Raw genomic sequence first — 25,323 nt, forward strand, 5'->3', positions numbered from 1 at the left:
CTTACTCTGGTAGGCCAGGGGCCAAAGGTTGCCAATCCCTGGCTTAGGGTGTCTGTGCTTCTATTGTAGTTCCAAGCTTTTATGTTTGTTTGGGTGGGTTGATCATTTCCCCTGAGTGTGCTACGGAGATGAATTGATTTTTTTTTCTAGATCCCAATATACAGTCCTTCATATTTGTCACCTGTATTTTATGCAAAGATCTTACAAACTTGACACCTAGCACTGAACTCATTAAGGGCCTGATCGAAAGCCCAGTGCAGTCAATGGATGACTCCCATTAAGTTTAATGGGGTTTGGATCAGGCCATAAATCAGGCAGTGATAGGATAGAGCCTACTTTTGATATGTGCCTGAAATCTTGTTCTGAGCCACATTAACTTTGAATCTTTGGGAAATGGGTTCTATGGTCATGAACGACCAAGTTTTGGCTCACAAAACAAAATAGACTATTTTGCATGGCTATCATACAGAGAGACACAATCAGTCAATAAAACTCTTTGTCCCTTTTGACTGTTTCTCCATGTGTGGTAAATATCAGAGGCATCACAAGGCTTCTGTGATGCCATCATTTCTACCAAGAATAGCATGGCTAACTCTGGAACTTACTCCATGATAAGAATGGATCATGAGCTGTGACGATGGGCTTCTAATGTAAAGACAAAATTGTGCTATGAGACAGATTTCACCCTGGTATAAACTGATGTGACCCCCTCCACCCATTCATGTAAATGAGAGTTGCATCAGTTTATTCCAAGGTGTGTTTAGTCCTGTATTACTAGTTCTTTGCCAAAAACTGAAATAACAACAGAGCAAAACCATTTATTCTGTCCATAGGGAGAACCTGGAAGACCAGGCAGACCTGGAGAGCGTGGATTACCTGGACCTGCGGTAAGAAAGAGCCCCCAAGAAAGCTCTTCTGAATGAAAAACCAACTTGTTGATTTTGCATTTTGTTAACTATACCACCAGACTGACTATGCTACTTAATATGTCTTCGTTTCTGTGCTTCATTACTCCACCGTATTTGTAATTTACATATTCTTCTATGTTTATATGTTTAGGGCCACAAAGGACCCCCTGGTATGCCTGGATTCAATGGAATGAAAGGTCACAGAGTAAGTATTATTGTAAGGTTATTTTTGAGTGAATTACTCTAACTGAATCATTATGTAACAGGCGCAAGCACTCCCGTTTGCAGAATTTTTGGAAAGTTCAGATCTGAACTCCACAACTGGCTCTTCTCTCAGTAATGGGCCTTTTGAAAATCTAAAACCCTGGCCACGAACACCCTATACTTTGGGAAAGTTCTGATCTGGATTCAAAATGTGTCCCTTTGTCCCATCTCTGCTTTTCTCTGCTTATTTTGATTTACCAATAATACTGACAAAAATAAATTACCTGGATGTATTCTTAACTACGAGCCAAATTTTGATCCCTGTATTTACATTGTTGAGAAGTTACCCAAATGAGCAGTCCTATGGAAATAAATGCGATTACTTGTGGCACTAAATACTCATCTGTCTAACAAGGAGTTCATAGTCTATTTCTAAGCATGCACTGATCATCTTTTGCATGTTTATGTTCCTGAAACATTTTACAACTGGATTTGTTAAAACTATTTTGATTTTCTGTTGTATTACTGTTTGAACCAATATAAGCCATCTTCCTACAATGTAAGATGTGTCAGCTTTTCAGGTTAAAAAAAAAAAAGGATGCACTTGAAGTTCAATAGTGATCAAGGATTATCATGTTTTCAAGAGTAGAAATGAAATGTACGTTATTTTTGGTTCCCTTAGGGCTTTGATGGAAGAGATGGTGCCAAAGGCGACAGTGGTGCTCCTGGTCTGAAGGTAAAGTGATTTTGTTGCAGCCTCTAGAAAGTATGTAATTTTACTCTGAATCAATAACAAAACTGTATTTTGTGTATTTGCTTCTGTAAAACCACTTACGCTTCTTAAGTCCTGGCTGATCATGTCCATATAAATAATCAATTACTCTAGGGGAGTTTGTTGTCTGCAATTGCAGCACATCTCATATGATTTTATAACAGTAACGGAGAAAAGATGGAGATTCCCATGTCTGAATAGTATGTTCAACTCCATTACTTTAAAAAGATGCTTTACTGATACACTTCAGACCCAGTTCACCTCTGTGTTACTCCAGCTTAATGCCAGAGTAACTCAATTGATTTTAATGGAATTACAGCCATGTAGAACTGAAGTAACACAATGATGGATCAGGCCCCAACCCTTTTTGTTTTAATATTTTGTGCCTGAGGTTGTCGAGACGTCTCAATCCCCATTGACTTCAGTAGAAGTTGAAGAAGCTGAATACCTCATAGAAGGTGTTTAGCATCTCAGAGGATTGGGACCTTGCTTGTTACTGTGTGTCATCCCTACAAGAGATCACTAATGAAATCTGGTAATAAAGATTAATGCTGTCAAAACATGATATTCTCTTTATATAACAGGGTGAAAATGGTCTTCCTGGAGAAAATGGATCACCTGGGCCAATGGTAATTTTTTTTCATTATCATTTAATTGGAAGTTACAGTAACTGATACTTTTTCTGCTTAGTATTTCTTACTATGTTCCGCTCTCTTCTGACTTTATTTCTTAAGAGCTTGATTCTGCCACCCTTCACACACACTGAGTACTGCTTACCCATGCAGACAGCCCCACTGAAACATTTCGAAGCAAAATTGTTTTTCTTCTTGTTGTTTGTTACATGGTGTCTTTGGAAATCCATTTCCCAAATTAATAATCGTATGTTCTTTAGGGTCCAAGAGGTCCAGCTGGTGAAAGGGGGAGACCAGGATCTCCTGGTTCTGCTGTAAGTAATTGGAACAAAACTACAGGATTGCTATTATTTCTGTTGCACAACCCAACAGGTGTACAGCATGCTTTTTAGACACACAAAATAAAAGCTCCCTGACTCACAGAGCTTACAATCTAAGTGAGATGTAGTACATCAAATAGTGTATAGGAGGATATGGCAGAATATATAGATTCCGCAAAATCATCATGAAAATTTACCAGCCAAAGATCAATGGTTGTAGTAAAGGGCATACAGATTTGTTACATGCCACGTGTCCTTAATGAGTCCTTCTTTATATTGTATGCTAATATATTATACTTTGAGGGTATAAGTTCAGCCAACAGGGTGGGCAGGATGGAGTAGAGGTCAGCATTACAAGACTAACTAAACAAAGTGACTGCTGTAGAGAAGAGTGAGACTGTGGTGTCCCAGCTTGGCTTACAAGGGGAGGTCGTAATTAACACTAGCTAATGCAAACAAGTCTCAACCTAAAATATAACAGAACAGGGACTGTTTATGCTAGTACTCAATGTACTGAGCAATGAAGATGTCTGATACATCTACAGCAGAGGTAACAGGCCTTAAATCATTGTTAGTTCTCTTGTGCCACATTTTATCCTTTCTCTGTGGTTGTAAGCTATAGTCATTCAAGAATGCATGACATCTATTGCTGTCTTATTTACAGGTCACACGCATTATGTTTTGCTTTATTAAGCATGATTGCTATGCATTAAAGAATTTCTGGTGTCTAATAACATATTTCCTTGTCTACCACTATCGTATCATTACAGCAAAGTGCATGTACAATCGATAGGCCCCTTTTGGATATTATTATTATTACTACTGCTACTACTATTGTTATTTAATATAGTATGCCACCATACCTGAGGAATTGTGTGTACCTTAATAAAATATATAGGAATGCATGGACACACAGAAACATGGTTTGAAAGTCAAAATCATTGTCCAATATCAAAGTGCTTGGCTTTTTAGCCCCAAAGAGAATGTTTGGTATGTGATTATGTTGTATTCTTTTGGTAGGGTGCCCGTGGTAATGATGGTACTCCAGGAACATCTGGACAACCTGTAAGAAACTTAACTATTGTTTTCCCTTAACTATTGTATTGCTTAACTATTTTTCTCTTGCCCATGTGCTTGATGTCCTACAACGCCACCCACTAATTGGACATGGTTTGCCTTATGAACTGGTGTCTTATGCAATTATACTTTTCAAGAACTTTATGCTTATTATGATTGAAAGATAAAACCTTTATTTTTGATGAAGAATAAAAAGAAAATAAGAGAAATCATGATCCTGTAAATAAAAAGGATGTGTATGTATATCCAAGCTTTTCTCTAATTATTTACTGACAAAGATAATGGAAACTCTTTATATGGGCCAGATTTGGAATGATTTCATCATATAAGTCACCCTAGCGCTAGACCATGATGTCAAGCTGTCTAGACTAGCTCACGAGCAAGAGTGCCAACCTCAGGGCAGACTGTCAAGGAACAGGGCATAAACCCCAAACTGATGTATGTTCTATAATTAGATTTCATCAACCAAGTAACAAGTGTGAACTCCGGTCTATCTTGCCTTTGTGGTAATTGACCCTTACCCCAAAAATCACAACAATATTCAGGTTACTCCCAGTCCCAAAGGACCAGTCATTTACTCCAGGTCAGTTGTACCTCAGATCTCAAACCAAAAACAATGCTTGTAGCCAGTCCTATAATACTAACTAAAGAGTTATTAACTCAGAAAAATAAATGAGATGGTTATTTACAAGGTTAAAGCAGGTAAACAGACACACACAAATGAGATACAGTCTTAGATTTCAAAAGGTAATCGTAGCTACTATAATATGCAAGCTCTATATGTCCTTTAGCGCTAGCACAAGCCAAGCAGTTGGGGATCCCTTGCTTATGCTTAGAAACATTGCCCTCTCCAAATTCCAAACAGCATCCTGATATAGTTCCTTCTTGTCAGGCATTTTTATTCTCTTCCCCCAGAGTTCAGGCTGATGGGATGAGTTCACACGCAAGCCCCTTCTTCATGAATGTGGGGGAGAGCAATCAACAAAGTCTTTGTCCTTTGATGCTTCACACTGGCTCATTTGGTCTCAATAGGCCATATAAACCATGGGGTAGCCCAACTTTTTTATTTTTCCAACTACGTAGAAATTGTAATAGTAGCAACCATATTCTCCTCTTTTCCCTCTCACATGCTTTCATTCAAGTGATCTGTTAAAATAGTTTGTGTAATATCATCTCGATAATCATACTTTTCAAATTGAAATTATTCAGGTACAAAAACATCCACATCTGATTGAAAATGTACATTGAATAAGGGTAACTAAAGTATAGGTGTGATATTTTAAAACCACCCAAATTTCATCTTCTAGAGTATGACTCATATTTCTTGATATTTTGCCAGATGTTTTTTTTCATGACAGAAAAAAACTCTCTCGGGTTTATTTTCAAATTAAGATTCATTCCATATGACCTTCACCTCTTGTAATAATAACTTTGCCTTCTTTATTTAAGGGTCCCCCTGGCCCTCCAGGAACTGCAGGATTTCCAGGCTCTCCAGGTTCTAAGGTACCTATTTGAAGATCTATTTTACCATATGACATATGTCTACATATATACCTCAGAGATACTGGTGTGTATTTTTCACTAGATGGTTCCTCACTTTCTGGCTGCTGTCACATTTCTTGGAGGTCTATAGCTGATGTATTTTCATACACAGAATTAGGCAAATCATGTTCACTTCACTCTCACAGGCACTCCCATTGCAACCAATGCATGTGAATGCAGTGAGGATTTGGCCCAAGGCCTGTAACATCTCTCACTTCTGCATATGTTTTGGAAGTTTCTCCAAGATACGTTCATGCTGACCTCTAGACACATTTACAATACAAGTAATACAATCATCCAGCAGTACTACTAATTTTGTGTGTCAGCCATTCTAATGTGAAGCCCACACCTGTGCACATCACTGTCCTTGCAACTGTTGATTTCTTTATCCTTCTCCTTTTTTAGCCCTTCTTCTCTGGAGACTCTCTCTGCTCCTCCATGTTAAATATACAAATGATGTGCTCTTTTTTATTCTTTTCTTATGTTAAAAGGACTAAATTGCAGTCTTGTTCCTCTAAGGAATACTGTAAGGTGCAGGATGGGGCTTTGGCAACTAGGTAAAGGTACTCTGATGCATTCTACCTGCACAGGAACGAGGCAGACACAATGCCTTATAGTGCATGAGAGGCAATGTGCTTTCTATCACTCTTTCGAACTGCATGAGACAATATGCAGTACGTCAGCAAGTGCTGCCCAGCACATATTGCCAAGTTCTAGCTGGCTGTGTTCCCTTAGATCAGTTACCTGCCCACTTTGCTCAGGATAGGCTAGTGTCAGCATTCTGCCTGGGTCAGGCAAAGGTGCACTGGCTGAGGAAGAGGTAATGAGGCTAAAATGTTAATATTATGCATTGGGAGCAATACTAGAGGGAGTTCAATTTGCTCTCATACCATCTTCTTCATAGGGTGAAGCTGGTGCTCCTGGTTCCCCAGGCTCTGATGGTACCCCTGGACAAAGAGGAGAACCTGGTCCACAAGGTCATGCTGGTGCAGCTGGTTCTCCTGTAAGTAACAAACATCACATAAGTCCTCGGAAATATTGTGCTGGTTATACAAACATATTGTTATGATTACTGCCATACAAATTGATGATTGCAAAGTGCTATGGAATTTTTGGATTTAAGGACACTGTGTTAGCATTGATTAATCATTTCTTCTTTCCAGGGCAATCCTGGAAGAGATGGAAACCCAGGTGGTAAAGGTGAAACGGTAAGTATCCCACCAAATTGTCATTTTTTGCAATGTTATTGGTCGGGGTTACAGTTTTGATTACACAGCATTCAGTAATGCCATGCTTTATTCATATTAGTGTCCTTCAATCCCACACAGGGCCCTGCTGGTATTCCTGGTGCTCCTGGGTTGAGTGGAGCCCGTGGCCCTCCTGGTCCCGCAGGTACCAATGGAATTCCCGGACAAAGAGGCCCGTCAGTGAGTTACCAACATTCTTTTCATTACTAAGATAAAACAAGGGGATAAATTCCCCATCACCTGCAACCCCCAGTAGGGTTGCACAGGTGTACAGGAAGTCCTCGGACTTATGACACAATTCATTCCACAAAATTGTGTTGTAAGTCGAAATGTAAGTCGAAAACACTTTTGCCATCGGAATCAATGGTAGGATTGAGGATTAAGGGGGGATTGGTTCCTGAACCAAGGCTTGATATACTATTTTCACCACAATAACCCAGTTTTTTGTACTAAATGAATTATAGATGACTAATGTTGCAACATCAATGTATTTACTGTACACAGTATTTTGTAAACATCATTCAAATAAACATATACACTCACACATGCTGCTCAGGATGCTGGCAACACAAGCTCAGAAAGCCAAGGAGAATGGCACACATGCTGAGACTCAGCCAATCACGGTTCAAGATTTCTGATTGGCTGAGCCTGGAGCCAGGAGCCAATCAAAAACAAGTGGCAACCCTACCCAGCAACAACCTACCCTGATGCCTCTAAGCCAATCAGAAGTGACCCCTTCCAGCTCCTACCAGTATAATGCAAACAGGAAGTGATTTCAAGCAAACTTTATGCAAATTGAGTGTCCTAAGGTCAAAACAAGCATCGTAGGGGTGAAATGGGCAGTCAATAGAAAAGCGTCATAAGTGGCATCCAACTTAACTCAGGCATCATAAGTCTGAGGACTCCCTGTACGTGACAGAAGAATATGGCTTCTGGAGTTCTGTTAGGAGCCTTCAGCCATGTCCTATATATTTGAACTTGCCTAGTCAATTCTACTGTTACGAATTACACCTGGTAGGACACGCATACAACTGCTGTGAATTATACCTTGTAGGACACGCACACAAATGCTACGAATTACACCTGGTAGGACAGGCACACAAATGCTGCGAATTATACCTGATAGGACAGGCACACCAATGCTACGAATTACACCTGATAGGACACGCACAGTTCGAATCTAGGCTGAGGCACAGAAACAAAGTCCACAACTGCAGAGTTCCCAAAAAACACTAAGTTTATTATGCTCGAGCGTGGTGCCCCCCTGCTAGCCAGGGGGGGACCACGAATATAGATTATACAAAGGTTATATACTTTTTAGCAAAGCATGTTGCCCTCGTTCATCGGAAACCTTAGCCAATAAACAAACCCTTGTCTTATCTACCACCTATCCCTGCTTGGTGCATTCCTCGTGCTATACCAGTATGTTTAATTACACAGCATGGTCCTAAAGCCATGCATCGGTAACTTTTATTATCAGAATGGGAGGCCTCACATCAAGGCCAAGAGACAGGGAGTTAGAGACTGACAAAAACCAGATACTGGGAGTCAAGGCAGGCTGGAGACAAGGAGGAGGATTTTCACAGGGATTCAGTATCTAAGGATCACTCCTCCTGGTGTATGATGTGCTGGCATTTAAACAATGGTGGGCCCCAAACCAAAATGAAGTCACATGTGCTAACTTTTCCTTAACACTACCATCCCTTTGCAATTGTCTATTATAATTATCCAACCAACAAAACAGAAAAGCACAGCAAAGCAAAAACTTTGGTAACAGTATAATATTGCAAAGCCATAGTAAAATTACAGATTTTTGTCCATCATAACTATTCCAAGTGTTGAACCTTATTGACATCTCAACATATCTCAATTGACATACAGTAATTATATCTTTGGGTGGTAGGAGGATGTATCTGGATGGCCACTCAGATTTAAACTCACACCATTCATCCATTTCTAATTGTTACATATAAAAATTTTCATCTTTTTTATTTCTAAATTTCCTTGGGCCTGCCCCTATGAAATCTACTCATAGTGTGTAAAATGCTTATTATTGTATTAACATTGAAATTAACATGCTGTGTCCTGACAGAATTACTCCATAATTCCTCAAACCTTATTAATGCAAATTCCCATTGGCATCCAGCAAAACTGACATCAAACTTCCAGTGATTCAAAACCAGAATGAAACCTAGGGTTTGACCCAATGGAAGCACTCACCTGAGTAAGGGTTACAGAATCATCTCTTTTACAGAGAGGATGTGTAACAAGCTCAAGTAGGAGTCTTCCACTTCTGTTTGACTCCTGTAAGCAGATAAACCATAAAAATGAGCTGACAATTTAAATGCTGAGAGATATATTTCTTCTTATTATTGTTATCTAACAAACCTACCGAAATATTCTGTTATGTAGAAGCATTAATGGAAGTGTGTTCTGTTTAGGGTGAACCTGGTAAGAACGGTGCAAAAGGAGAGCCAGGCTTACGAGGAGAGCGTGTAAGTGATTTTCTAAATATTCTAATTTCTTTAATGCATCATCATGTTTTACAAGCTTATTAATAACAGTCCTTACCCCAGGCAAAACTTCCATTGAACTCAGTGAGAGTTTTGCCTCTGCACAATATGTTTTCACTTGTTCCTGCTTTGTCACTAGGGTGAAAATGGTATTCCAGGTGCTGCTGGTCCTCCTGGCGAAGAAGGCAAAAAGGGTGCTAATGGTGAGCCAGGCACAAATGGTTTACCTGGAACACCAGGAGAAAGGGTAAGTCACTCCAAGTTACCACACTGGGTAGTTAAATCATATGTCACATACCATGTACCAAAACTTGGGATTCAAACTTTGAATCCAAATAGATATTGAACCAAACTTCCAGATGTGAACATCCCACATACTGGAAAACTTCAGATCCAAATCCTAATCTAGATCTGCTCTGCATGGCTTGGGTCTTTCTTTACTTTAAAATACATTAAAGTTATTCTTCTTTTCATAGTTAGAGGGTTATTAATCTTGAAAAAACTGGTGTTTCTACACAAGATTTTGAACCGAATAAGAACAGAAAAGTATAGTGTAATATGTATTAAAGATGCCAAATACAATCCCGCTACAATTTGTAGAATGACAATGAAATTGAATTCCTGCAGATCAAATGAACATGACAAAGTTTCAACTCTTGAAAGTGAAATTAAGATTGATTCATCCATATTCAGGATAATTAGCTGATTCTTCTGCCAACAGTCTTTTAACAATTAGATGCTACTGGTTTGTATAGAGTTTTATCATGGAATAATTATTGAAATAAATTGTTCCAGCATCATCAACAATGACAGCCTGCTGCTCATTTTAATTTCCTGTTCCCACCTAAAACAAATTAGAATTGAGATTGATTCAATTTTATATTCACTAACTTTGGAAAGTATTTTGGAAAGTTGTGAGGAAATCAGAGATGCACAGTGAACAAAATAGGAGGAGGTTGAATGCATGAGTGAACTGCAAATGGAAAGTTGTCTTAAAACAATGCAGATAATATTAACTAATGTCATCAAAACATTGCAACCAAGAGGCCTTCTTAAAGAATGATAGAGAAGGAAAATCATTTTTCAAGGCTGAAATGTGTTAATTTTTTAACATGAATTTAAGGAAATCCTAAAGAATAGGGCCTATACCAATGCCCATTGAAGTCACTTATAGGACTCCCTTTGACTTCAGTGGACGTTGGATTAGACCCAAAGTGCACTGTGCATACAGAAAAAGGATCTTGAATCTGTACAGCCAGGATGGAATGTCATCTCCATGTATCTCCTTCACTGAATATCACTAAAATGTGAGTAAAAGTGGTTGGTTAAGAAACATCAAAGTTTGTTATTACAACATTTAAAAATATTTGGATCTATTTGTGTGAACAGAACTTTGCACATGATCTTTCAAGAAACCAGCAGATGTTTTTGATCGTCTCTGCTACATAGGTAGACTTTGCATGATATTTGATCCACAGGAATAAAATGTCTGCTCTCTTGCTTGCAGGGTACCCCAGGTTCCCGTGGCATACCTGGTAGTAATGGACTTCCTGGAGAAAAGGTACATGCTTCCCCAATTTTATGAAATCCATTATAATAATGATCATTTAAATAGCTTTATTTACTTATTGTGAATGTCCAATGTCCTTTTTAAAAATATTAAGGGTCCTGCTGGTGAACGTGGTGGTCCAGGCATTGCAGGTCCAAGAGGAGCTCCGGGAGAACCTGGACGCGATGGTGGCCCTGGTCTTCCAGGAATGAGAGTAAGAGAGAATGTTCTTTTAATGTGCTATTAAGATAATTTGATGATAATCTTTATTACAGGTGACTGAGCTGGTTTGATTCAGCAACCAGAGCCAAATTTCCAATGGGATATCAAACCTTTTTGAGATTTTCAATCCGTGTCGATATCTATTTTATGTATTTAATTCATTATATTTACACCCTGTGCACCCTGTGCACTTTGTGGTTGTGGTCAAAAATGGAACTAGAAGTGCAAAAAATACTTTAAGGACACTCCTTCTTATGGCATTTCCAACCCAGGCGTTCAAGCTCAAGAGAATTAAACAATCTGAATAAATTTTGGATAAGTATTCAGATTTCTGGGTACTTAGCTAAACCCCTGAACCTTTGACTGTTTGCCACCATATCTGAATTTCAATTAGCTCAAAATCCTTTCAGTACATTTTGGTGATTTTCAAAGCAATGAGTTAAATCCTTTCCTGAGTGCATTAGGGAGTGTCTGAAGTTGAGTTGTAGTAACCTCCAAAGCTGCCCTCGTGCCCTTCCACAGAAGTGTATTTGGTCAGTGGACCATATAATACCAAATCAACCAGCACTGACCTGCCCCACTCCCACAACATTTCTCTACAGTTGGGAGCAGGAAGACTATATGAAGCTGCACTCCATAGGATGCAGGAGGTACCAAACTGTTCAAGTTACAGCTTGGCTCTTATAGTTTTTGACCCTATATAAAGTTCCATTGGATAATTTTATATTTAATCTAATTTTATATAAAATATAAAATTTGAACATTATTTTTTTCGGTTCTGAAGCATTTAGTAAATGTGCTGTTTGGTCTTTGGCATAGAATATTTGATGCCCATAGACTCAATCAGAGAGAAGTTATAAGGCATTAGGCATAAAAAGCAGAAAAGTAAAATGTGCTCTACTGAGAATTAGTGGGTACTGGTGACTAATGTTTGTAAGTTCAAAGGTCAGCAACCACTGATTTTTCCATACAGGCTTATGAGTTATTACATTTTACAATAAAATAGTTTTTATTGGAAATCAATGTGATTTTCAGACATACAATGTGATATACATCATATATTTGGTAAATTGAAGAGCAAAACCAAAATTACTAAGAACGTGCTATTAAATGTAGTTGTATGTAAACAATAGGGACTTAATGAAAATGCTTTCATTGCATACTTTAATTTTAGAGAATAATGATTGCTTTTTGGTGCCTAAAGCAACTTCATTCCCTCTATCGAATATCTCCGAATGGGCTGAATCCCTATTAAATTAATTATTGAGCAGCTTGTCCCTTGTAAATCCAATGGATTTCTTTAGTGAGCCTGAAATGGTTTTGTAAAACTAACTGTAAATAATGGTGTCTGTATAGAATGTAATCTAACAACATTAGCTTTTTCACTAAAAATTAACATATTTTTTCTTCAAATGAAGGGTTTGACAGGAAGTCCAGGAAGCCCAGGACATGATGGCAAACCCGGCCCTCCAGTACGTACATTGCACAAATATTATATGATAGTACTGTCACTGGGCTTGCCTTTGATCTCACTTATCACCATTATCACTCCATTGGAGTCCTGGTGTAAAATGTAGGGGAGATCAGAAACAAGTTCATTAGTTGTATTCTGTGTTAATTTTACAGTGACCGACTATTCCATATGTTTTTCATTGTAACGGCACTGTCCAAACTTTGTTATTTAACATCACTATAAACACTGACTCCTCTTCCACAGGAGTTTACATGTAATTTAAAAAAATTATAAAAGTGTATTTCAAATGAAAAGTTAGCCAAAAATAACATAGTCTTTGCTCACCTTTTAGCTCTTCCATTTGATTTTTTTTAAACATTTCTCTATTGTTCACATAATCATTTGTTTCTTCTAATTGTCGCTATCTCTCTCCTGCATCAGGGTAATCAGGGAGAATCTGGCCGACCTGGTCCTCCAGGCCAATCAGGTCCACGAGGTCAACCAGGTGTGATGGGTTTCCCAGGTCCTAAGGGTAATGAGGTTAGTGTAATTCCTTGACTTAAAAAACATATACTTAATGGGCCAGGTCCTCTGCAGTTGTAGATCAGTTTAGTTCCATTGATTTTGATGGTGCTACATTGATCTAATTCTGCAGATGATCTGGCCCTATACCTATGAAACTCTCATTTTAACTAGAGTTTGAATTAGAAACATGTATTTTAAATATGTCTGGTCTTTCCCTTTTTAAAGGGTGCGCCAGGTAAGAATGGAGAAAGAGGTGCCCCTGGACCCCCTGGCACACAGGTCAGTTTCATTTATCAGCTTCTCTTTAGTAATAATTCACAATGTCCTCTGTGATTTTAATCCTTTTAAAAATTGCACTGATCCATAATCAGTCTCATTTTGTGATTTGATAGGGTCTTCCTGGAAAGAGTGGTGATATCGGCATCCAAGGTCCTCCAGGAGTCGCTGTAAGTGCAATGTCCAGCATCTCAAAAAAGAAAAGTCTTGGAACAGCTGATACATTTTCTGTAAAAAACACATGTTGATATTTCCCAAATACTTTTCAACTGCTTAGTGTTAGTGGTCTGCAAAGGGAGTGTGAACCTTGAGAGAGAACATTTTCTTCTCTGATGGAGAGAGAAATTTCCCATTAGTTATAAAGACAGAAACACCTGGTGGACTAACTTGTCTTTGTTTGTTTGTTAATAAGTACTCAGTTTGTTAAAGATAACTAAGACAGAAGTTCTGTTCATATAAACTGAAGTGAATGGAGCTGTGCCAGTTTAAACCAATTTAAGGATTATTGGAGAAATTTACAATTTCCTTTGGCAGTTTACCAGTGTTAAAGTTAGGTAACCTGGGTGCTGTATTAGGCATGTCTACGAAGGTAGTCTTTCTGCTGGAATTTTAGCTGATGGTAAGAGAGGAAAGATGGAAAGAATCTTCGCATGAGCTCCCAGAGGTACTGGCCTCAAGAATTCACAATACCTCTTTGAATGCAGCAAGATGAGCATGGATGAGTATGACAAGATGGCATCCCCCTTTAGAAGTGGGACACTGCCGTGCTTCCTTGTCTACCTGCTCCTTCTGTGGAAGCTAGCAGAGCTAGCCTAGAGCAGAAATTTCATTTAGGGGAGCACAAGGAGTGCCATTATGTGATCTCTTCTTCCATTCCACAATGACTTACTCATACAGTTGAGTCCCTTGTGTATTGGAAAAACATCCATAAAGCAACTTGTGAATGTCTTGGGAAGTTTTAATATTTTTGATTTTTTTATAAAACTTTCACAGTAGGCTTAATGTTGCAGACCTTATTATTGTAAAAAAAAAAAACCAAAACAAAACCTTTGACTTTAATAGTTTTATGAGAATATAGTCAGCAAGATCAGAAGGGTCTGATAGTCACATGACAAAAGCTCAATGGTGCTAATGGTTCACTTTTATGCTTTCATTTTTGTCTAATTTTGTGACTTAGAATGTATGTGGCATTTTAACTACAATATGAATATGTTAAGAATTCTTTTATGTGTAAGAATGATGTTGATGAATTTTGTGTTGCCTTTTTGTGTCCTTCCAGGGTCCTCCTGGTGAAAAAGGAGAGGCGGGATCTCCAGGTCCATCTGGCTTCCAGGTGCTGTTCATTTCTTTTATTGCTTCCAATGCAATTTTTTAAAACAGGCTAACAAATAAAGAAGACCTTAAATATATCAATTAGGGCTTGTTTTCTCATGTTTTGAAGTGAGAAAGGTCAACCAAGATCTTCATGTAAGTTAGCTGATCAATATCTGGCAAGCCTGACTGACTCCATGAAGAATGGTGATGGATCAGTGGGTTATCTATATCTGAATATCTGGCTTTCCAGTTACACCTTCCTCATTTGCAAAATATTAGATACAATTACAAAATTATTTTCACTGAATTATTTCTGTGTCACATTTTCTCTGACTTTGGAGAATGCACAATTTAGGTTGGAAAACTTAAATTACAATAGATAGCTCTCAGGACAGTTGTTCGTATTCTGCTTTTCTCTAAATCACCATGCAATATCAATCATATACAGATATTTCTATCTAGGTATATATAAAATATTTATTTATGAAGTGGTGTCTTTAATTTAAACAGGGATTACCCGGTACTGCAGGCCCACCTGGAGAGAGTGGAAAGCCTGGAGAACCAGTAAGTTGTCCTTTCTTCTTTTGGAAATCAAGAAATCAAAATACAAATATAAGAACAGCAATTCCTTTCAGGTCCCCTTTTCAGATGCAAAACATCTTAAAAATAGAGGAATCTGTGTTTTTGTGTCCTGGGAAGCCGTGATCCATCACAGGGTCTTTGTGCCACAGCACTGAAGGCATTATCGAGGGTGGGTGGGTTGGACGGGTGAAGCCAGAAGGATGGGGATTTGGTCAGTGTATCCATTATAGCGTATCTATTGGCCAACCCCCTATCAGAGTACAAAGGCGGTGGAGCAGACACTGTGGCTACTGAAATCATGATGAAATCTGTCTTACTGTGTGGGCACATGTGGGCTAACAGTGCTGATCCGATTGCCTCATCTCCCTTTTCTGCCCCAGATATACCACCTGAAAACACACCCTATGACAGCACTCTTAAACCTGAGAAGGCCACTATATTTTGACATCCATCTCTGGAATTACCATCCTCTTGAAAATGGTATTTCCAAGAATTAGATCATAACAGGAGCCAAACTGGGGTAGTTTGTATGATCACTATTAGGGGTAAAATTTGAAGGATGCCAAGCACCATTTTTTGAGATAGGTTTACTGTGTAAAATGTAAAGTATATGGGTTAATAATATTTCTTGCATTGTAAACAGGGACAAAGAGGTGAAAATGGAGCCCCTGGACTCCCAGGTACTAAGGTAAGCATTGCAACAATATTTTTATGATTAAATATGTGAAGGAGAGAAGGTAAATAAACGCAGAACCATCGTACAGGCCTTGGGAACAAAGAACTAACGCATTTTTCTTTATGGCAGGGTGAAAATGGTCTCCCAGGTGAACGTGGTCCACAAGGTGCTCAAGGTTCCCCTGGAGCAAGAGGTGGAACAGGTCCTCCTGGCCCAGAAGGTGGCAAGGTACATACTTTATGCTCAACCCTTCACTGTGTTACATGAATCATTCAGGTGCACATTCAAATTTCATCTATATTTCCCCAATACACTTGTAGGGTCCTGCTGGTGCACCTGGCCCCCCCGGTGGTACAGGGCCACCTGGTTTGCAAGGAATGCCGGGAGAGAGAGGAGGTAACGGAAGTCCTGGACCGAAAGGAGAGAAGGTAACTACTCCTTTTTTCCTATTAATTTTGTGAAAATACCATTTTAGCTTCAGACAAAGCAGCAGATTTGTCATATATTCACTTTTGGCCTAATTTCAAAGGTGCTGAGTACTACTGACTTCAGTGAGAGCTAAAGGTACACAGCATCTATGCAAATCGGGACATATATTTTCAAGAGACTACACTATGTGAAAATGCTGAGAGATTCTCGGATGGTGTAAATCGGCATAGCTCCACTGAAGCCAATGAAGTGATACCAATTCGCACCAAAGGAGGATCTGGCCCATTTTTTCTACTCCTGTGTGGTTGAATCCATTTTGAGTATTACAACTGATTTCCATGTCTGACTGTGTATTCTTAGGCAGAATGTTATACTGAATGCCAGATTTGCATTACCACAGTTAGAAAATCCAGTTATCGCGATACCCTTGTGACATTTTCCTCAGTAATTTTCTAAATCCCTTTTGATTCATGTTTGACAGGGAGAGCCCGGTGGCAGAGGTGGTGATGGCTTCCCTGGTAAAGATGGACCAAGGGTGAGTATAACCTCTCATACTGTGTGAACATTCTTATTACATGTGACTCAGCTTCAACAGCTGTTGAAGAGTCATTTACAATGCAAGTAAAGTTCTAATGAATGACCATCATTGTGACAGGAACAGCAAACCTCATCATGTCCAGGGGAACTGATTTTGTTAGTGCAGGTTTATATTTGTAAAAAAATTAGGTTTAATCCTTGTTTCTCATAACTTACATTTTTGATCATGCAGGACGCTGATATAGTATAAAATAGAATCTTGATTACTTGAAGCTTACAGATAAATAAGGTTCAGTTACTTGGGAAAAACATCCAGATGAAAGTAGCTGCTGGTTTCTCCAAAGTTAACTGGCTGAAGAGGACAAGACTGAGGTGTGGGGGAGAGGAGTATATAAAGGCTTCCATGAAGAATACTTCTACAGCATTTTATATATAGTAACTAGATGAAATATGCAACTTCATACAACACATGAAATAAACCAGGCATGGTGCATCAACATGATGAGTCACAATAAATATAAAAAACTAGTTTATGGGAAAGTTATGATTGCCAAGGTATGTTAGATTTTCATTGTCGTTAATGTAGTCATTTGATAGTTTCTTCCTTACTCTGTGCCTCATCATATGCTCACTGAACTAAGTTTCTAACCTCCCACTGACTTCAGTGGTGTAGGACCTAGCCCTCTGCCAATAATAGAGGATAAAAATGGATCAGGTACTATGGAATCATGAGAAATTTGGTAAATTGTCTGGAGGTAAAGCTAGGTGAATGGATAAATTCCAGTAAATACCAATGGAATTACTCCCATTGACTTCAATGAACATTGGGAAAACAAAGTCAAGATGTCTACGCAATCCATCGAAGTGTCAATGTAACAAAGAAGTAGATTGTCTGCTATTAAAATAACTAAAAAGCCATATATATACTGAGCGTGAGATGCAAGTTTTATTGATCACAATACATGAAAATAATACTCCTATACTAAATACATTATTTTCTAATTTTGTAGGGATCTGCAGGTCCCATTGGGCCCCCAGGTCCAGCTGGCCCACATGGAGATAAGGTAGTTCATAACCTTGTGTTGAAATGAGGGTTGTGTATATATGTCTGAGATTTCCTCCTTAGATGGAGGAATAATTCTTAAACATACATCTTTCCATTCTTTCAGGGAGAACCTGGTTCAGCTGGACCCCCTGGTCCTACAGGTGCCCGTGGTGGTCCTGTAAGTGATCGTCCTTTTTGTTCAGTCATAACTCTACTGTAGATTCTATTACCTGGGTGAGATTCAGCTCTACAGTTAAGTGATGTCTTCAAGAACAGATGGGGCCTGATTTCAAAAGGTGCTGAGCACCTGCATCTCCTACTGACTTCAGTGAGATTTGTTCTGGCTCAGAACTTCTGAAAATCAGACCACTTATTGTTAAAGCTATGAAAGATATCAGAGAAGTGGGAGAAAATCTGAGATGCACAGTTTCTTGGTATTTTCATCTCTGGTTGAAAATATCACTAAATAAATAAATAAAATTAAATCCTAAAAGTTTTGAACTATTAGTTTGTTTAATGGTCTAATTTTGTATGTTTTCTATTTTAATAATTAAGTAAACTTTTCAAAATTCACTTATTTCATGGTGTTCATTTTCATATTGATAAAATGGGCCAGATTTTGATCTCAGTTACACCAGGGTGTAACTGGAATAACTCCACTGAGGACTTACACGGATGTAACTGAGAACAGGATTTGGCACAAGGCTAATAATTATCAAGAGTGACATAATTAAACAGTTTGAAAGTATAAAGTTCAGTAACCACATTTAAATTTTATTTCAAGTAGGGACATGATAGAGTAACATGAACCATGTTCACCAAAGAGTTCTCACACATGAGATGTGAAGAATATTTTTCTCATTCTTACATCTAGCATATGTTTCTTTTCTGCAGGGTGATCGAGGTGAACAGGGCCCCCCTGGGCCTGCTGGCTTCCCTGGAGCCCCCGTGAGTATAAATACCAAACAAACTTGATACTCAATTTTTATTTTTAATTCATGTTAGTAATAACTGACCATATTCATGTCCATCTTAGAATGATTTACCAAGCACAGCATGGCAAACTATAACTCTATATTCCACTTCTATATTTAATATGTATTTTAATTATTTCCCTTTGTTTACTTACTCAGCCATACTTCAAGATTCCCATCCCCTTCCCTACCAAATTCTCTTTAGTGAGATTTAGAGCAAGAGACACCTATCAATACAGTCTGCAACCAGAGCTGAGTTTCTAAATTGTGTGTCAGCTCCTTAGACAAGAGTATCTGGGTCTTGGTTCTGATCTCACATTGGATTTATATTATCCATTGCCTTCAATGGATTTATAACTTATAGCCATGTATTCTTAGTTAACAAGTGGATACATCCAAGGAAATTCAACTACCTTCTGTCTCATAGCCCTTTTAACAAAACAGAATTTATAAGAATTTATTTGAATACAGGGACAAAATGGGGAACCTGGTGGAAAAGGAGAGAGAGGCCCTGGTGGTGAAAGAGGTGAGCCTGGTCCCGCAGGAGCTGCAGGTCCTCAAGGAGGCCCTGGTGCACCAGTAAGTATTAAGTATTCATTGTTACCCAAATTCAACTTCAAATTTCTTTCAGTTATGATATTAGTTTGAGCTGTTTGAAATGCATAATGCATTGACACATCTTAGAATCTTATCTGTTGTTGACGGTTTTTCATATCAGATTACAACGTTCTTTTCATTCACTGTAGGGTCCAGCTGGTTCCCAAGGAGCAAAAGGAGAGCGTGGTGCTCCAGGCAGCCCTGTGAGTGTTAACCTTTTCTGTCAGTCTATCACTGGTAGACAACACTGCTGATTATTACTGGGGCAACAACTCCAGCACGATCTGCAGCAAGCACAGTGCATTGGTGGTCTTGGATTGGCTTTGGCATAACAAACTTCTCCTGCACAGGAGTAGGCTGGAGTAACTAAGCCAAACCATCTATGGCCTACTCCAGGTCACCTGCGATTTTGATCTGAAAGACCACCTTGGCAATTTTTCTTAGACCCTGAGATATAGCTGAGATCTTCCAGCGTCAAAAGTTAACATTGGGACTGTATGTTTAGTTATCATGGAAATTTATTCAGCCCTTGTACAAAATGGCTAAATATCACCCAGCCTTGCTCTGTTCTTTGCCTTAAGCCTTTGCCATGATTTTGAAACCACAGCAGAGATGTATTGTGTTAGGAAACTCAGGTACCAATCAAACTTCTGATATTCCCTCATCCTTTTTCTTTCCTGTTTTGTTGCCAATGTTTTAAAATTGACTACTACCCTTACTTATGCATTTCAGGGTTCATCTGGTTTCCCAGGTGCCAGAGGCATGCCTGGTCCTCCTGGTAATAATGTAAGTGTATACTTACCTTGCTGTTATATCTAACTCATATCACTATTACAGTACATTGGCATAAATAATACACAAGTATATTGAAAGTAAAGTTTCTTCTTTGTCTTAACTTCACAAAAATGGGCTTATCCCCATCTCACTTTGCTTTGGATGGCAATTCTTTCATTTATTGTCCTGATAGTCATTGTGCTTGCTCCTCCAAAACCTACTGAACTCAGTGAGGTCTCTCCATTACCTCCAGTAGAATTTGGGTTATTTATTTATCTATCTGTTTATGGTAGTCATAAATGTCCTATTCTCTCTCTTGCTCTTTATGATGCAAGAAATGTACAGTTTAGGATCTTGACTTGTAGTGTTTTCTTCTCACCCAAAGCCTCCTTTCTTTCTATCAGTGATTTTAAATTGTGTTCCATAGATCACAGTTGATCGTTTAGGCCCTTTTTGGCTGCCTGCAGAATGAAACAATTTTAGAACCAAGCAGTTAGAGGGAGGGGTATTTGGAAAGAAGATGGTCCATAGGAGCATCATTCCCTTGTGGAGGTGACCCACAATATGAAGATCAGATAACTGAAAATCTACACTATCCCATTATAATCACTATTTCCTGCATATTACACTTTCCCAAATTTTTGTAGACCATCTCTGTCCCAAGAAAAGCTATTCTATATTACACTTGTTCACACCATATGCACCTTCTTACACCATAAATACTGGACTATGACTTTGGACTCTTTTTTTTTAAACAAACTGAAAAATGGACGTGGCAAAAGTTGGATAAATCAACTAAATTCCATTAAAAATTAGCATTTACCCACAGTTACCATACAGTCTTAAGTGAGAAATGACATAAGAAAAGTTCCTGCTTCCTGTCACACCGTGAGATTTTTCTTAACAGATTCTTATGTCTTTTCAATATTCCATAGTCACAGACAGATCCAAATCAAAGTTCTGCTTCACAGTTAGAAAATCATGACCATGAGAAGAATATGTATATATAATCTACCCCCAGTAAATACTGGATAATAAAGTTCACATTTTTTGGCCTCATCTAAAGTCCTGTGAAGTCCACAGAAGTCTTTCCATTGGCTTCAGTGGGTTTTGGATCTGACCTTTTATTGAAAAGATCTCATTGCATATATGTTCCATCTCTTTGATACCAGGCACCCCACACCAGGGCTATGATACAGTGACAGCGAGAGTCTGTTCCGGGTGGGAGATTCCAGAAATCAACCAGAACCATCAATATGTAGGAATCCCTCTGGCAGAGCCCTGGTATAAAAATATGCAGTTCCACTTCCACCCAAGACTTAAAATATCAAGAGGGAAAAAAATCTAGATTTAGGTGAGGGGATAGGCTTTTATATAAAATCAGGCCAGCCTTTCCAAATGTGGGTGCCTAAAGTTAGGCATCCAAGTCTGCATTTAGACACCAAAACAAGTGATGTATTTTGCATAGGTTCTGAACTCTCACAGCTCCCACTTACTTTAATGGAAATGGTCTGTGTTAAATTGATCATGATGAAGTAGTATATAGTGTTGTCTCATCTAGTATATCCAATATTGTATCTGAGTCTTCTCTCTTTAAAATTCATGTATAGGGCAATCCAGGGCCACCTGGTAATGTTGGAGCTCCTGGAAAGGATGGTGGTCCTGGTCCGGCAGGTAGCACTGGTCCAGCTGGTAGCCCTGGAGGTGCTGGTCCTAAAGGTGAGCCTGGCCAACCAGGTGAAAAAGGTTCACCAGGTTCAAGAGGAGAAATGGTAAGTAAATTATTTCACAGTGTTCATTAAACCTGTGAATAGAAATTTAATAAGTATGTCATCAAAAGAAGATAATGATTCAAAGTCATGTTTCAACTGAGTACCTAACACTTATTTATTTGAAATATTTTTGACAGGGTTCACCAGGTAGTCCAGGCCCCTCAGGTATAGTTGGTCAACGTGGTATTGTGGGACCGCCAGGCCTTGCTGGCAGACCAGGTGCTCCTGGCATGCCTGGCCCAAAGGTAAATGGAGGTTTATTGATATAATTTACCCTCAAAGATAATGCAGCTGACATTATGCAGTAGATATCTAATAGAGTTTCAGCCTTTCACAGAATTACAGAAATGTAGAGCTGGAAGACCTTGAGATGTTTTCAACTCCAACCCCCTGTTCTGAGGCAGGACCAAGTGAAACTAGACCATCCCTGACAAGTGTTTATCTAATTTGTTCTTAAAAAACCTCCAGTGATGCGGATTCCACAATAATCCTTGGAAGCCTATTTCAGAGCTTAACTACCCTTATAGTTAGAAAGTTTTTTCTAATATCTAACCTACATCTCCCTTGCTACAGATTAAGCCCATTACTTTTTGTCCTACCCCCGCTGGACATAGAGAACATTGATCACAGTCTTCTTTATAACAGCCCTTAACATATTTGAAGACTGCTGTGAGGTCACCCTTCAGTCTTCTTTTCTCAAAACTAAAGATTCCAGGTTTTTTAAACCTTTCTTCATAGGTCAAGTTTTCTAAACCTTTTATTATTTTTGTGACTCTTTTCTGGACTCTCCCCAATTTGTCCACATCTCTCCTAATGAGTGGGCCCCCAGAATTAGACACAGTTTAATGACAATCCTGAATTCCACATGTAATGAATGTGACAAAATTTCTTGATAATAGGCCAAATCCTGAAGTCCTTACTTGGTTTGTACTTAGGCAAATTCTGACTGATGGCAAAGCTAAGTGAAAATTAAGTAGGGACTTCTGGGTTTGCTCCAGTAGTTAGAGAATGGGCACGAACTATAAAGTTACTATCCAGACTAAACTTTCCCTGTATTGAGTGGTACTTGAATCTGGAGTTATCTTTGGTCTCTACTACTAATATTCTTGGATTGTTCTGAGGATTATCTAAAAGTATATGAACATCCTCACACAACTGAAAAACAGAATAATTCACTAGTAAATCTTCATAAAATGTATCAAAATTCTGACACATCATGTCTCCAGTTGTACCACACTTCTCTGTTCTCTTTAACTCATTATTCAGTGGAAAGGCCCATGCAATTCATGAGTAGTTCTTCAGTGTTAATGCCACTCATTACCAGCTATTCATTTGCTAAATTTTCATTATGTACCTTGCTCAAAAAATATAAGACAAACAGAACATCACGTTCATCCCACATCTGTTGGGCCAGATTCTGTTCTTATTTATTCCATAGTAATCAGTGGAGTGGCACTGGATTTTCACCATTGTAGCTCTACTGAAGTTAACCCACTCCTTCCTGGTCAGTGTTTCTGCACAGGATGCTGCACTTGATTGGGGAGGGGAGGAGAGGGAGAGAGAGAGAGAGAGAGACCAAGAACTGAATAATTTGATGACATTACAAAAAATCAATATGTAATGAACCCATTTCATTTTTCTATGCAGGGTGAAGATGGTAAACCAGGCAGCAATGGTAACCCAGGAGAACGTGGCGCTCCAGGTCTACAAGGTCCTCCTGGTCTAAGTGGCTCATCTGGAGAATCTGGCAGAGATGTAAGCAGATATTTCAGATTTTCATGCTAGACTGTGAATTATACACAGGCCTGTCTAAGGGGGAACTACAGTGGATTTAGAATCCCACCCTGAAAAGCCTGGTGCATAGGGGAACTGGCCCAACACCATTCTCATTTAAAAGGATGCAGCCAGTTCCCCCTAGTCCAGCCTACCCTCTCTGTAGGCCATGGTCCTATCCTAACTGGTGTCGACCAAAGGAACACTCCCTTCACTGTTACAAGTGCAGGGGCTGCAGCTGTGACAGATCCTTATAAGGGCTACACAAGGGGGCAATATGCATCTCCTGGCATGCTGTCTTCCTGAAAATCTGCAGAAGGGCTGCCTACAACCTGGTCCTTTCTGTGAGGGCTGTATTTAAATCATTTCTGTCTCCCTTCTTCTTTTGAGGAGCATTATCCTGATTAAGTCTAAAACATGTTGGCTATGCCGTAATGCTGCGAATATTTAAACTTTTACCTCTCCGTGTTTTTCAGGGTAACCCTGGATCAGATGGCTTGCCAGGTCGTGATGGATCCCCAGGACCCAAGGTAGGAGGCATTAAGTATCTATGGCATGTATAGATTGCCAATCCCTGAGGTATCTAGGTACTGATCTGTACTGCACCTGCTGTCTCTACGGCATCAGTGAGGTGTTGGTTACATATGCACTATGTTGTAATAAATAGATGTGTTTCTGATACTGGCTGTTGTGAATGTCTCTGCAGGGCGATCGTGGTGAAAATGGTGGCCCGGGTTTACCTGGTGCCTCTGGTCATCCTGGGCCCCCAGGGAACGTTGGTCCAGCTGGAAAAACAGGTGAAAGAGGACATCCGGTGAGTGCAAACACGACAGAAAGCACCTACTGTCCATTTTGAATTGTTTTACCAGATGCAATCTGTTTTATACACTAACAGAGAGCACAGGAGTATGGAAGAGTCAAACTGTGTGTGTCTGTCTGTCTGTCTGCAGCAGTGAAAGGCTCTGGCTGGGGAGAGGCAGCAGGGAAAGTCTTTCACTGTGGTGGGGAAAGGTTCCAGCAGCAGATACTACACTGCTAAAAATATCAGTGTAGACACAGAGAGGCACTGCTTGGACAAATGGAGAGCCATATAGGGAATATACCCCAGGCATCAGGGGTCTAGGGCACTCTATTCACTTAAGCAGTGCCTCACTGTCTACACTTCTGTTTATACCTGGGCATGCCGTGTACTCTACATGCTGCCATAAGTGTGAACCTTCCTAAATCATAAATAGCTATGCACAGTTTAAGCTCAAACCCATAGAGCACTTTTTGATGCCACATAGTCAATAAGCCAACCAGACTGTCTCTCTTTACAAACTATGCTTTGCCTCTACAGCACTAGTAATATTATAATAGCTGAGGGAGTTGTGCACTTTGGAAAAGCCCAACCTCTCACCAAATGTTGGGTCTAATCCTATAGGACACCAAGTGCCTCCCGACAGGAGCCAAATTCACTTGCACATGAGGCCTGGTCTAATGTATCAAAGGGATTGTTTAAGTGGAGCTGGCTATCAAGTAGATTTTGTAGTCTTTGTTACCAAATAATATAAGAAACTTATCAACAGAAAGCTAAGCTCAATTACTAAGTTTGTGGACTTTCTCCCTAG

General features: G+C 39.2%; 1 protein-coding gene across 1 annotated transcript in view; it reads left to right on the forward strand.

Moving 5' to 3' along the window:
- Window positions 1-25,323, forward strand: part of COL3A1 (collagen type III alpha 1 chain) — a 69,057-nt gene that overhangs the window by 35,814 nt on the left and 7,920 nt on the right. The window contains exons 9-43 of the mRNA XM_084643864.1: window positions 834-887; window positions 1,060-1,113; window positions 1,795-1,848; window positions 2,469-2,513; window positions 2,777-2,830; window positions 3,857-3,901; window positions 5,363-5,416; window positions 6,360-6,458; window positions 6,619-6,663; window positions 6,784-6,882; window positions 9,144-9,197; window positions 9,355-9,462; window positions 10,723-10,776; window positions 10,880-10,978; window positions 12,405-12,458; window positions 12,881-12,979; window positions 13,190-13,243; window positions 13,357-13,410; window positions 14,520-14,573; window positions 15,065-15,118; window positions 15,780-15,824; window positions 15,942-16,040; window positions 16,133-16,240; window positions 16,723-16,776; window positions 17,789-17,842; window positions 17,948-18,001; window positions 18,718-18,771; window positions 19,269-19,376; window positions 19,544-19,597; window positions 20,127-20,180; window positions 21,779-21,940; window positions 22,078-22,185; window positions 23,588-23,695; window positions 24,190-24,243; window positions 24,420-24,527. Of these exons, the coding sequence (XP_084499990.1) occupies window positions 834-887; window positions 1,060-1,113; window positions 1,795-1,848; window positions 2,469-2,513; window positions 2,777-2,830; window positions 3,857-3,901; window positions 5,363-5,416; window positions 6,360-6,458; window positions 6,619-6,663; window positions 6,784-6,882; window positions 9,144-9,197; window positions 9,355-9,462; window positions 10,723-10,776; window positions 10,880-10,978; window positions 12,405-12,458; window positions 12,881-12,979; window positions 13,190-13,243; window positions 13,357-13,410; window positions 14,520-14,573; window positions 15,065-15,118; window positions 15,780-15,824; window positions 15,942-16,040; window positions 16,133-16,240; window positions 16,723-16,776; window positions 17,789-17,842; window positions 17,948-18,001; window positions 18,718-18,771; window positions 19,269-19,376; window positions 19,544-19,597; window positions 20,127-20,180; window positions 21,779-21,940; window positions 22,078-22,185; window positions 23,588-23,695; window positions 24,190-24,243; window positions 24,420-24,527 (2,511 nt within the window). The remainder of the gene's footprint in view (window positions 1-833; window positions 888-1,059; window positions 1,114-1,794; window positions 1,849-2,468; window positions 2,514-2,776; window positions 2,831-3,856; window positions 3,902-5,362; window positions 5,417-6,359; window positions 6,459-6,618; window positions 6,664-6,783; window positions 6,883-9,143; window positions 9,198-9,354; window positions 9,463-10,722; window positions 10,777-10,879; window positions 10,979-12,404; window positions 12,459-12,880; window positions 12,980-13,189; window positions 13,244-13,356; window positions 13,411-14,519; window positions 14,574-15,064; window positions 15,119-15,779; window positions 15,825-15,941; window positions 16,041-16,132; window positions 16,241-16,722; window positions 16,777-17,788; window positions 17,843-17,947; window positions 18,002-18,717; window positions 18,772-19,268; window positions 19,377-19,543; window positions 19,598-20,126; window positions 20,181-21,778; window positions 21,941-22,077; window positions 22,186-23,587; window positions 23,696-24,189; window positions 24,244-24,419; window positions 24,528-25,323) is intronic.

Source organism: Lepidochelys olivacea (genome assembly GCF_965140295.1).
Source record: "Lepidochelys olivacea isolate rLepOli2 genome assembly, chromosome: 11".
NCBI lineage: Eukaryota > Metazoa > Chordata > Testudines > Cheloniidae > Lepidochelys > Lepidochelys olivacea.